Source organism: Sturnira hondurensis, unplaced genomic scaffold (genome assembly GCF_014824575.4).
Source record: "Sturnira hondurensis isolate 20B ecotype Veracruz unplaced genomic scaffold, ASM1482457v3 Scaffold0008196, whole genome shotgun sequence".
Taxonomy (NCBI): domain Eukaryota; kingdom Metazoa; phylum Chordata; class Mammalia; order Chiroptera; family Phyllostomidae; genus Sturnira; species Sturnira hondurensis.
In genome coordinates, this window is record NW_028080827.1 from 12,550,393 (window position 1) to 12,563,553 (window position 13,161).

Sequence of the window (13,161 nt, forward strand, 5' to 3'; positions counted from 1 at the left end):
TTAGTTTGTGGAGGGCATTCGAACCTGTTAAAAGTGCTTGAGAGGAATGCTAACTGAGCATTTGTTGGAGGTATAAGAAAAGATTCATCTTTAAGTAAGAAATGGAATTAGATGTGGTTCTTCAGGAAGAATTCAAAAGTAACTTCACATTTTCCCAGAAGGAATCAGCAGGTATTTTAATCGTTGGAACTGGCCTGAGTACAGAGGAGCAGAGTTAGGTGGTAATCTAGCAAGGACTAAAAATATGGGCAGAAAGGTCTTTAATTTTTCTTTACTTCACATAATTAAGAGTTTGGAAAGTTCTTTTGCACTCCCAAAGGTTTCATTTTTCTCTTACAATTCTGGAGTGTGCAGTCTGACCTCAGTGTCTTGCCCACATTTCCTGGCTCTTTCTTGAGCCGCTGTAAGCAAATGGTTGCTCCCAAATCCCTAGAGCTGTCTACTCTGTGGTGACATTTTTGGATGGCTCATCCAGTGTGGGGAGAACAGCAAATTTCTTCCTCTCTCTAGTTCTCAGGAACCCTTCTTTCTTTATAAAATCTCTAAGTGTGGTTTTCACAACTGACCCTGGCCAGCCAGACCTCTACAACCAGTGCCCCGAAACCCCGAGGGCCACTCCCAACACCACCACCAACACTTCAGAGGTGGCTTTGTCAGAATTTCTCAATTTGAAAAATTAGATTGTTGATTTGTTCCAATTTTTCTACATTGTCACTAAAAGGTACTGCAGTCCACAGACAGTGTAGGTAATTATTTTTTTCTCACGTTGCCATGGTATAGCTTTTTGAAGAGAAGGTCCTTTCTCAGATACCCATCTGAAAAATAAGTGTAGGGCAGTAACTGTTACCTCTGGCCAGCAGCATTCTTCTGAGGATTAGGCAAGCAAATGCACTGAAAATGCATAGCATACTGCCCAGCACATCAAGTGCGCAGCAGACGGTAGCGACTATATAATCCCGTGATAGTTCCACTCTACCCATGAGCAAACAGATGAGGAGCGATGTAAGGACTCACAGCCACAAAGGCAGACCTGAAGTTAGTTCATTCCTATACTGAGGTTCTATGTGCCATTCCACAAAGTGTGGGGGATCAGGAAATGAAGTAAACACCCCCCCACACACACACATATGCCCCACTTACTCCCACAGTGGTAGGGCTGGGAAGAGCAGAAAAGGCTATATAAAATCCATAGCAAAACAAAAAGTACTGGTTCCCTAAAGGGCTGAGGACCAGGGTACTGTGGCTGCCCACAGCCCTCAGCAGTCTGAGCCGTCTCATGGCATGACCATCCCTTGCAGCGACGTTTACAAGAACTTGTAGAAAGACTCCTCCTTCTCAAATCAAATCTCAGACCTGAGATCTAGAGGTGAAATAGTAACTTGTACAAGATCACAGAGCTAATAAATCGTAGACGAATGATTTGAACTTGGATGGCTGAACTTGCTGCCATCTCTTACTTTTGTATGAGCAAAGAGACTGCTTGATTTACCAAGAATCTAGAAGATTTGGATTACAAGTCACTGATTTATATAAAGGGATATGGGAGGCTTTAAGAGATGCTCTTCAGATTTACCTTGAAGGATTTTCTTAGAAAAGATGCGTTAAAAAAAAAAAGCCCTAAGATTAGTGGATAAGTCTCTAGCACTTCAAAAGAGTATATTGCCCAGCTATTGGGGTGAAGAGTCAAAGTCAGGTTTATTTCCTAGGAACCAAGCCAAGACTGCCTTCATAGCTGTAAACCTAGTCAATTTCTTTGGGTTTAACTCCAGAAAGGGCTGGAGGACTAACACCTAAAAAGCTGGAAACAAAGACACATAGAGTTCTAAGTGTGGACTTTATTTCACGAAGAGACAACAATGCCTTCCCACATACAAGTATTTACAAAACCCATCTGATTCACTAGTCTAGAGCCTGGGGTCTTTTCCACTTCTCAACATAGTTGGGAATATGGAAACATCAATACCCACATAATTCCCAAAGTTGGAATTTATCCATCAAATGGTACAGATTACCTAAAAGTGCACTTACCTGCACAATTCAGTCTAAGAATCTCAGTGATACAAACCTCATGGCCAAGGTTTCATTAATCTATTTGGTCTCATACCATGCAAACCGGAATAACTATGCTGCTATACTAAACTGAAGATCAGTTCTCATTTTACAATTAAAAAGGTTCTCAACGCTTTAGCAACTATATAGAATATGAAGGTTTATTTCAAAAAGAGTACATTTTTAAAACCAGGATACACAGATGCATTTAATGTAACAGTACCTTCTGCAAAAATAGGTTAAATAATACTCAGAAATGCAAGGAACAATCTTATTCTCTAAAAATTGGACAGCAGACTTTTTAAACGTAGACAGCCTTCAAAATGAAGGCTGAAAATGCTTGGTGACGAGTAACTCTACCGCCTGGTACCACAGAGCAAGTGCCGCCAATGAAACTTCTACCACAGCTGCAAACTACTCTATATCCACACTGCGTTCGGCAAAATGGTTTCGACTCCAACCCTCTCAGACATGTCTTGGTGCTACAAGAAAAAAAGTTGAATGATACACAAAACTATTAGAAGTTACAACAGAACTATTTAAACATCTTCTCCAAAATTGAGAAAAGCAATCATGTTAAATTTTAAAAAAGGAGAAATAAAGAAAAGTCTCAAGCAAGTCAGAGGTCCTCTTCGTGAGTAGTCAAGTACAGTTTACTGGAGATTTCAATAAATTATCCTGAATCCATGGCAGAGCACTAATTTTCAGAACCGTCGTGGAGGTCCACCTTTAAATGGCTTAAATCCAGAGCCACTTCCTCTTGGCATGGAATTGCCACCGATTTGTACAATTCTATTAATTGGGGAGGCATTACTGGAAGGGTGTAAGAGAAAAAAAGAACAAATAATTACAGTTAATAACTACAAACTGCTTATAACTTACCAGGCACTGTTCTTTGTACTTTAGCCATACCAAGAAATTCACTGTTCTCAACAGTCTCACTTTACTTATGAAGGAATTGAAATGTGGAGGTACAAGATCACAGAGCAAGTAATAAATGGTGGAGGAAGAATGTGAACTTGAGCACTTGAACTTGCCTCAGAGTAGGCCAAGCACGTATGTATGGTATGCACATGAACGGACTGGAGCAGTGGTTCTCAAAGTGCGGTACCCATCAACTGGGAGGTGGAACCTCTGACCTATAGAATGTCATTCAAGAAATGTTTCTGGAATTTTTTGTATGCATAATGCAACACAGTAGGTACAAATGAGTGATACAAGAAAAAGATCCACCAAAAAGCCCCACAACAATTTTGGGAGATAAAACCCCACAGTGATTTAGCCAAGATGAAGGTGTAGGTAGACACACTGTGCCTCCTCACACAGCCAAAATTCAGGACAACAAAAATTTAGAAACAAAAAAGCAACCAGAACTGACAAAAACTTGAACTGTATGGAAATCCTGACAACCATTCATCCAGACAGGTAAGAGGGGCAGAAAGCGGTCGCAGCAGGAAAAAGCGGTGGCTGGTGGACCCGGGTGCACAGGCGGCGGCTGACAGTCCCGAGGCATGGGGTGGCAATGAGCAGACCCAGTGAGGCGGACAAGGAGGTTGGCTGACCGTGGTCACACATTTGTGTGCAGATAAACCAGGCAAAAAATGGGCAGTGAGACAGACTGGGTGACCCAGGGCCCCAGTGCCAGGAAATAAAGCCTAAAAGCACTGATTGAAAACACCTGTGGGGGTTGAGGTGCCAGGAGAGACTCCCAGCCTCACAGGAGAGTTCGTTGGAGAGACCTACAGGGTCCTAGAACATGCATAAACCCACCCACCCAGGAACCAGCACCAGAAGGGCCCAATTTTCTTGTGGGAAGCAGCAGAAGGGACTGAAATCTGAGAGACAGCAGAGCAAGAACCATTGTTCCCTCTCTGACCCCGCCCCCAAATACAGCATCAAACCCAGCTACTGGGTTGCTCCACTCTGGTGAACACCTAAGGCTCAGCCCCTCATACCTAACAGGTGTGACCAACTGGGGTGGGGGGAGAGGCTCAAATGGAAGAACAGATCAAAGCCCCAGAGCCAATATTTTTAAGCAACCAAGAAATAGCCAACCTATCAAATGCACAGTTCAAAGCCCTGGTGATCAGGATGCTCACAGAACTGGTTGAATTTGGTCGCAAATTAGATGAAAAAAATGAAGGCTACACTAAGTGAAATGAAGGAAAATGCACATGGAACCAATAGTGATGGAAACAAAACTAGGACCCAAATGAATGGAGTGGACCAGAAGGAAGAAACAACCAAACAGAAAAGAAGGAAGAAACAAGAATTTTAAAAAATGAGGAAAGGCTTAGGAACCTCCAGGACATCTTTAAACATTCCAATATCTGAATTATAGGGGTACCAGAAGGGGAATAGGAATAGCAACAAGTTTTTTTTCCTTATTCTAATAAAGAAAACTTATTGGAATAAATAATAAAGGAGAACTTCCCCAATCTGGCAAAGGAAACAGACTTCCAGGAAGTCCAGGAAGCTCAGAGAGTCCCAAAGAAGGGGGATCCAAGAAGGAACACACCGAGGCACATCATAATTACATTAACCAAGATTAAAATGAAGGAGAGAATTCTAGAAGCAGCAAGAGATAAGGAGTTCTCCTTATCCAGTCACCTAGAAAGGAGTTCCCATTAGATTGTCAGCTGATTTCTCAAAAGAGACCTTACAGGCAAGAAGGGCCTGGAAAGAAGTATTCCAAGTCATGAAATCCAAAGACCTACATCCTAGATTGCTCTATCCAGCAAAGCTTTCATTTGGAATGGAAGGACAGATAAAGTGCTTCTCAGATAAGGTCAAGTTCAAGGAATTCATTATCGCCAAGCCCTTATTATATGAAATGTTAAAGGGCCTTATCTAAGAAAAAGAAGATAAAAAATATGAATGGTGAAAGGAGAGCAAACTCAGTTATTAACAACCACACCTAAAACAAAAGCAAATTAAGCGGACAGCTAGATCAGGAGCAGAACCACAGAAATGGAGATCACGTGGAGGGTTAGCAACAGAGGAGTGGGAGGAGGAGAAGGGGGGAGAAGGTACAGAGAATAAGTAGCATAGATGGTAGGTAGAAAATAGACAGGGGGAGGGCAGGAATACTATGGGAAATTCAGAAACTAAAGAATTTGTGACACATGGACATAAACTAAAAGGGGGGAATGGTGGGGGAGGGAGTGTGCAGGGTGGAGGGGAATGAAGGGAGAAATGGGACAACTGTAATAGCATTACCAATAAAATATATTTAAAAAAACCCACAGTGAAATGGTATAAGTAGAATAGAACCAGTTTATGGAAAGGTCTGAATGCCAAGTTGAAGAATCTGGATTAGTTTCTGTGACCCAGAAAAGCTGCTTGTGTTTTGGGAGTAAGTAAATGGTATAATACAACAGCAGCAATTGTTAAATTTAGAAATAGTGTGAATGGAGCACAAAAAAGATTAATCTGAGAAGATCAAATAGAAGCTGGAATGAGGAGGAAAGCATTAGCTATTACAATTTTTTTAAAAACTTATAAATTCACACTCGAAATGAAGAAAGATCTGAGTGAGGCCCATGGTTTTGCAGTCCGGGGGGATGAGATGCATGGTGGCCCTGGCAAATTAAAAGAAGCTGTAGGCAATAACTGGGACATGAAGGTTTGAAACAAGATGAATGAGTTTGCCTGTGACCTTGAATTTATGGAGACAGCAGGGCTTTTACATGCAGATCACAATACAGAGCTCCATTTGAAGGAGCTGGCAAAGGAAATAAAAAAGGCAGAAAGAAAATTATGATGCATTAGAAGCAGAGGAACGTTTCAAAAGAGGGAAAAGCAATGGTGGGAAATAGTGCTTATCCACTGAGGAGCCTAAGAACTAAAATAAAGGAATCTCTATGTATCAAAGAAATCTATATTTATCAGGAAACAAAGGCATCGGTGACCTATAAAAACCAAAGGTAGAATGAGTGATGAGACTGTGCAGGCACAAGTATAAATAAACACATTTGATGGCAGATGCAGCCAATAGCAAAGTAACCTGGGTTACTAAGCCGAGCCCATATTTCTCCTAAGACAGAAAGATGGGCGTGCCACAGAGAGAGAGGCCAAAGACCTGCCGCACTGGGGCCACAGTGGGTGTCTGTGCGAGAGAAAATAAAGCTCATCTCTTAGCATATGAACCGGCCTTAGGTTAAATGCCCAAAAGTTTTGCAGGAGTTATAATATTTGAAAAGGGAGGAAGCAAAACATATTTTCAGTTTTCTTCTTCCTTTCTAGGAATTTTAGGAATGTTAGGTATGTTTAGGAACAAGAAAATGGTGCCAACTTGAAGTCAATGTTCATTAACTACTAGATTCTGAATTACCTACTCACACACCTCTATCTAGATGAATATGCTAGAATGCCAATCAACTAACTGATACCGGGGAATAGAAACTGGCAAAAATTAACACCCTGCATAAAACCCAAAGGAGACGTGTAGTTAATAAGGGGAAATATTGGGGCAGATCTAGGGTCATCACTATTCAGTCTCTCAGAAGCTGCAATGACCTTTCAGAAGAGAAGAAAGGTTTGGTCGCACACTGGCAGAAAATTCTTAACGAGTTAGCTACTTACCTCGCATGTTGGCTTATCATGCCTGCCCCTGTCCGGCCGTCACCCATGCGCCTTGTGTCATGATAGCCAGGCCCTTGAGAAGGGGGACCATGCCACTCTTTCCTTGGTCCACTGGCATCCCGTCCATGGCGTTCAACCACGTGTCGCTCTTCAGGATAGTGCTAGTGAAGAGAACATTAACAGAGAAGTCACGATACCTCAGCCGCACACCAACTTATGTTAGTGTGCTTTTAATGCAGAAACAAATTAGTAAGATGTCTGAGAAGATAAAAGACTTAATAATATAACAGCACATATAAGGGTTTCCAACCACTTTGCATTAAGAAGCTACTCAGGGTAAGATAAGAGGGAAATGGTACAGCACTGTAATTGCTACTTCTATACCTTCTAGCACCCATGTACTTTTTGACACGTTAGTGTTTCTGCATCTCTATATGATGCCTGGATCTATATTTACATGTAAGAAGGCATAGTGAGAGGTCTTAACCTTAAGACAAATTAGGATATAAGATAAAAAAAAAAAAAGATATAAGACCAACATACGAACACATAAAACAGGAGCTGTTATCTTATCTTAGAACTGTTGGTGCTATGGCTTGGACAAGGTCTTCCATCCATGACAATGAAAAACAGCGTACTGAACATAAAGAAACAAAGGCCTTGGAACTAAGACTCCGAGGAAGGACGAGTCATAATTATGATACTTAGCCTACAAAAACACAAAGTTAAAGGTACCTTAGAGAGAGAACCCCTTTCCTAAAAGAACTTCTGAATCCAGAGGACTTTGTCCATGAGACTGCCTAAAGTTTTACTCTAAACAAAGCAGAATATCTGATCGTATATACCCAGGCTTAAAGTCCTATTTAGTGTAAACACCTCGATGAAGTGATCTACTGAATGTTTCACTTATTAGAAACATTATAGCTTATAATACCATCAGGCCCAAATCTGTTTCATAATTGCTCTAGATGAACTGGAAAGTATATAGTTCTATTAGCTAAAATGCCAAGGGCTTAAAAGTTTTTCTGGTAAAAAAGAAAGGTCCTGAAAAAAACCTAGTATTTCTATTTAAATATAAAACAGCATCAGAGTATAATGCAGGTTGAAGATGGATACACACACACTCTAGGACTTTTTTTATGTGTAACTTGAGATGATATTCTGTATGTGTTACTTCAATGCATATATCAGTGTATCATCAATAGAATGCTTTCAAATTACCATATTTTTCAGACCATAAGACGTACCTAGGTTTTAAAAGGAGGAAAATAGGAAAAAATGTGGTGAAATATTTAATACCACAAATAACATAATATTTCACCAATGTAAATGTAAAAAGAACTCAACAGCAGCATGAACAACCATTATTCCTCCCAAATGGGGGTGGGGGGTACGCATCTTATAGTCCGAAAAAATATGGTAGTTAAAAGTTTCTGCTCAATATAGTTGCTTGAGTGATGAAGACACTTTCTTCCGTCCCGGTTCATTTACTCAAAAATATTCAAGTCAACAAAGTAAAACAAGAGTCAAAAGCAATCTAAAACTACAACATTTTTATTGCAGTTTTACAGTTAAAGCTACTTAATGGCTGACTTCCAGTCAAGGTGGAGGCACAGGTGAACACAGCTGGCCTCCTTGCACAACTACAACTGAACTAACTATAGCACAACTGTTGTTAGAACCATCAGAAATAGAGTTGAATGGAAGTCTGGCAACTTCAGAATTTAAAAAAAAATCCATCCATAGGTAAAAGGGATGCAAAACGAGCTGGTCACACACCCATTGTGCTAGATAAAACTTCGAGAAGGACATCTCGGGAGTGCACAGTCCCAGCCCCACACCAGGCCCTTCAGCCCAGGGTTCCAGGGCCAGGAGGATAAGTCCCATAACCTGTGGCTGCAAAAACCAGCAGGCACTGAGTTGGTGGAAGAAACTGCTAGAGTCCCAAGCAATTCCTCTTAAAGAACCCACACATGGACTCACAGACTTAGATTCACTTCCTCTGACCTCCAGCCCAGAGTAGCAACTTGAAAGGCACCAGTGGCACATGTGGAAGAACTGAATTGTCCAGCATCAAGGTGAGAGCTGCAGGGATAGCTTCTTGCCAGACAGAAAGGCAAGCAGAGACCATTGTCCCTTATCTGAACCCTCTGCCTACAGAGCCACTGAGCTAGCAGGTGGGTGCCATATCTGAGACTCGTCAACCTGGCTAGAACTGGAGATTGCCCAAGACTGTCATATCCAACTTATGGGCCTGCCCAAGCTGTTAACAGTGGCTTTTCAATATGATGGCTGGTCTTGGCTCATGCTGCACAACTTCCTAAATCCTCTCAAACAAGCAACAGCAGGCCTCAGTGAGCCCCAAGGCCCCTGTTCCTCCTATTAGGTGGCCAAAGGCCTCGCAGTAGCAGCAGCCAGCCTAGGTTCACGGTTGACTTCGCCTGGGAACTGCCAAGCCCATCAGGAGAAGCAGCCACCTCATACTGCTTTATAGCTCAGGCAGGGTTGCTCTGGGGCAAAACACAGGTCGTGGTGCAGCTGACCTTGGCCTGTACCACCCAGGAAACCCCAGAGCCTGTGTACCCAGTGGACAGCTACAGATCACGCTGGAGCACCACCCTGCCCCTGCGATCTCCAGGCAGGGGAGGGGCTGGTGGTCAATGGATGCAGCTGACTGGCCTGGGTAAATCCCTCCCACTGATCTGCCAACAGTAATCAAGGCTCAACTACAAGAGAATTCAGCCCACATGAAGGATACAACGAGAGTTGCCAGCTTGGATGGGAGGGGAAGCTGTGCCACTGGCCCCTACAGGACACCTACTACATTAGGCCATGCCACAAAGAGAGGGAGTCATAGCAGCTCTACCTAATACATAGAGACAAACACAGGGAGGCTGCCAAAATGAGGAGTCAAAGAAACATGGCCCAACCACGGCTAATGTGGCCCAGTGGACTGAGTGCTGGACTACAAACCGAAGGATTGCTGGTTTGATTCCTAGTCAGGGCACATGCCTGGATTGTACCAGGTCCCCAGTAAGGGGTGTGCAAGAAGCATTGATGTTTCAACCACACATTGATGTTTCTCTCCTCTTTCTCCCTCCCTTCTCCTCTATCTAAACATAAATAAATAAAAATGTTAAAAAAAGAGAGAAAGAGAGAGAAATGGCCCAAATAAAAGAACAGATCAAAATTCTGGGTGATAAGGAAGGCCATGCCACTGGACCCTACAGGACACCTACTACAACAGGCCACACTACCAAGACACAGAGTCAAAGCAGCTCTACCTAATACGTGGGAACAAACACATGGAGGCTGCCAAAACAAGGGGACAAAGAAACATGGCCCAAATGAAAGAAGAGATCAAAACTCCAGAAAAAAAAACCCTACACAAAATGGAGATAAGCAATCTGTCATATGCAGAGTTCAAAATGCTGGTTATAAGGACGCTCAAGGAACTTAGTTAGGACCTCTACAGCACAAAAAACACCCAGTCAGAAATGAAAGATACACTAATTGAAATAAAGAACAATTTGCAGGGAAACAACAATAGAATGGATGAAGCCAAGAATCAAATCAATGATTTGAAACAAGAAACCAAAAAACAACCAGTAACAAGAAGAAAAAAGAATAAAAAAAAATAAGCATAGTATAAACAGTCTCTGGGGCAACTTTCAGAGACTCAACATTTGCTTCGTAGGGGTGCTGGAAGGAGAAGAGAAAGAGTAAAAACTGGAAATCTATCTGAAAAAAATTTGGTGAAGGAAATAGACTTGCAAATCCAGGAACCACAAAGTCTCCCAACTATGATGAATACATATGGACCCACTCCAAGACACATCATTATTAAAAGGCCAAAGGTTAAAGATAAATAGAGACTCTTAAAAGCAAGAGAAAAGAAGTTAGTTACCTGGCCAAAGGTTAAAGATAAATAGAGACTCTTAAAAGCAAGAGAAAAGAAGTTAGTTACCTGACAGTGCCAAATGGGAGGGGGAGGAGGAGAATGGGTGAAGAGGTGAGGATTAAGAAGTACAAATAGGCGGCCTTGGCTGGCGTAGCTCAGTGAATTGAGCACAGGCCTGCGAACCAGAGGATCGCGGTTCGATTCCCAGTCAGGGCACATGCCTGGGTTGCAGGCCAGTTCCCTGCAGGCCAACTCCCAGCAGGGAACCCATGAAAGGCAACCATACATTGATGTTTCTCTCCCTCTCTCCTTCCACTCTAAAGATAAATAAATAAATAAATAAAATATTTAAAAAAAAAAAAAAGAAGTACAAATAGGCAGTTGCAGAATAGCCATGGGGATGTGAAGTACAGCCCAGGAGACAGAGCAGCCAAAGAACTTATACGCACGATCATGACATAAACAACAGTGGGGGGATTGCCTGAGGGAATGGGGAGAGTGGGGGTTGCTGGGTGATAGGAAGAAAAGGGGGGAAAATCTGGACAAACTGTAATAGCATAATCAATAAAATATAATTTTAAAAAAAGAAATAAAACCAAAGCCCTTAGGAAAGCTCATCTCCTAAATGTAATAATTCTCAAATTTCTGCAGGAAGTTTAACTTAAAAAATTACCAAGAATTTCAGTAATTTGGACTAGTATCCTACTTCTTTGGACTACTGAAGTTCAACTATTGACAGTAAAATATGAAAAGTAGTAACATCTTTTACAGTTTCTCAGTTATTCTAATAGATGAATATACCTCACAAACAAAATGGTAAGTCCTCTAAATTTCAAGAGTTGAGAACAAACATTAAGCCCTGGCTATGTAGCTCAGTTGGTTAGAGAACCATCCCGATATACCAAGGTTGTGGGTTCAATCCCCAATCAAGGCACATACAAGAAACAACCAATGAACACATAAATCCATGGAACCAATTGATGTTTCTCTCTTCCCTCCCTTCCTTTCTCTCCAAAAACAGTTTCACAAAAAGAGAGAGAGAATAAAACTTTGTAAGCATTTACCTGCGCTCCACTTCCTCGGTCGGTGACGACTCTGTCCCCCTCTCTGTTCCCATAGCCAGAAGCGTTACTGCGACTCCCGTGGGCAGCCCCTCTTACGCTGTGTCCCGACACTTCTCTCCCAGATCGTTCTGGCCTTTCGACCCTGTTGAACAAAACCCCAAAACACACATGATCAAAATTCTACTTTAACTGTTTAAAAACCCGAATGCATCGTATACCACCAACCAGGCATTAGAAACCACGCCAATACCTTGTTTCCCGTTTGTCACCGGACACGCCTCCTTCACCTTTCCAGGTGGATGGTCTAGATGGATTGGGCCCTGCTTCTCGAGGATGTCTAGGGTGAGCGATATCAGGCCTGTCGTGAATGATCACGGTTCTCCTCTCATCTCGTTCCCCTCGTACTTCGAGCCTGTCTGTTTCTCCAAGTTCATTTCTTGATGGTGGAGGCTCATTTCTTCTGGAATCACTGAAATTTTTGGGATACCTTTCAAAACCCGGATCTTCTCTTCGTGCAGTCGGACGTGTTTTCTTCCCTTCACTTTGACCAACAAAGCGTTCTCGCCTATTAGTTATCCAAAACAAAGAACACAGATTCTGGTAAGTACTTACTTGGCCTTATTCTCCTTAACTTTATTTGCATAACCTACAATAAATATGCCTCCTGCAAAAAATTACCTTAAGGCAAAGCCACCAAAAAATCCACAATTATAATAACTCATAATCTTTTAAACTGAGATAAATGTGTGGCATGAAGGTTGGTTTCTCAGCATCCAGGAGGGATTCCATCAAACACTCAAACCACTACCAACCTCAGATCTCACTGCTCTTAACAGCTGAGGTACCCAGAACTCTCTGCATTCGCCCTGCGTATGAAAGGCTGAGGAATAAAGCCAACCTACTTAACCTGTCATGGTGGCCAATTAAACTAATTTTGAATACCAAATCATATTTCTGCTAAAAAACAACAAATGTGCGCCTTGGCCAGGTGGCTCAGGTAGTGGGACCATCGTCCCATGTACCGAAAGGCTGTGGGTTGATTCCTGGTTGGGGCACGTACAGGAGGCAACTGGTCAATGTCTCTCTCTCTCCCCGCTTCCTCTCTCTCTAAAGTCAATAAATGTATCCTCAGGTGAGAACTTAAAAAAAAAAAAGACAGGAAAAAAAAAACAGATGAAACTGCTGTGCTGTATGGCAGGAACTGCAGTGCTTTGCCAAGATAATCGGGGCCTATGTGACATTTGGGAATTACCTGTCTATGAGGAGACCAGAAAGCAGTAACTCAGACAAGAAAAAACGTTCTGTGCACCAATATCCCCAAAAGGAGACTTTACCCCAACAACTGGTATATGAAAATGAATCCACTGTCTTTTCCTAAAATTTTTTAATATTTTCTCAAGTAATGAGAGCTAAATACTGTGACTCAGCTTTAAATGCCAGCACTGGGAGAAAGAAAACCGATTGAAGAAATAATTTTTTAATACATTTGCATCAAAGGTAGAAAAAATAAATCTAGGATATTCATTCATATACTAGGGAGTCATCTAGTATAAACTGGTAGTG

The 13,161-nt window shown here is 42.0% G+C and overlaps 1 protein-coding gene across 6 annotated transcripts in view; it reads right to left on the bottom strand.

Annotated features, from left to right (window-relative positions):
* Positions 1 to 1,817: 1,817 nt before the first annotated feature.
* The window catches only part of SLTM (SAFB like transcription modulator), a 48,886-nt gene continuing 37,542 nt past the window's right edge, over positions 1,818 to 13,161 (bottom strand). For all 6 annotated transcript variants that reach the window (XM_037053993.1, XM_037053994.1, XM_037053990.1 and 3 more), the window contains 4 exons: positions 11,849 to 12,163; positions 11,599 to 11,740; positions 6,634 to 6,794; positions 1,818 to 2,862 (listed from right to left, as the gene is read on the bottom strand). In XM_037053993.1, coding sequence (XP_036909888.1) covers positions 2,754 to 2,862; positions 6,634 to 6,794; positions 11,599 to 11,740; positions 11,849 to 12,163 — 727 coding nt within the window. In that variant the 3' untranslated portion in view covers positions 1,818 to 2,753. The remainder of the gene's footprint in view (positions 2,863 to 6,633; positions 6,795 to 11,598; positions 11,741 to 11,848; positions 12,164 to 13,161) is intronic.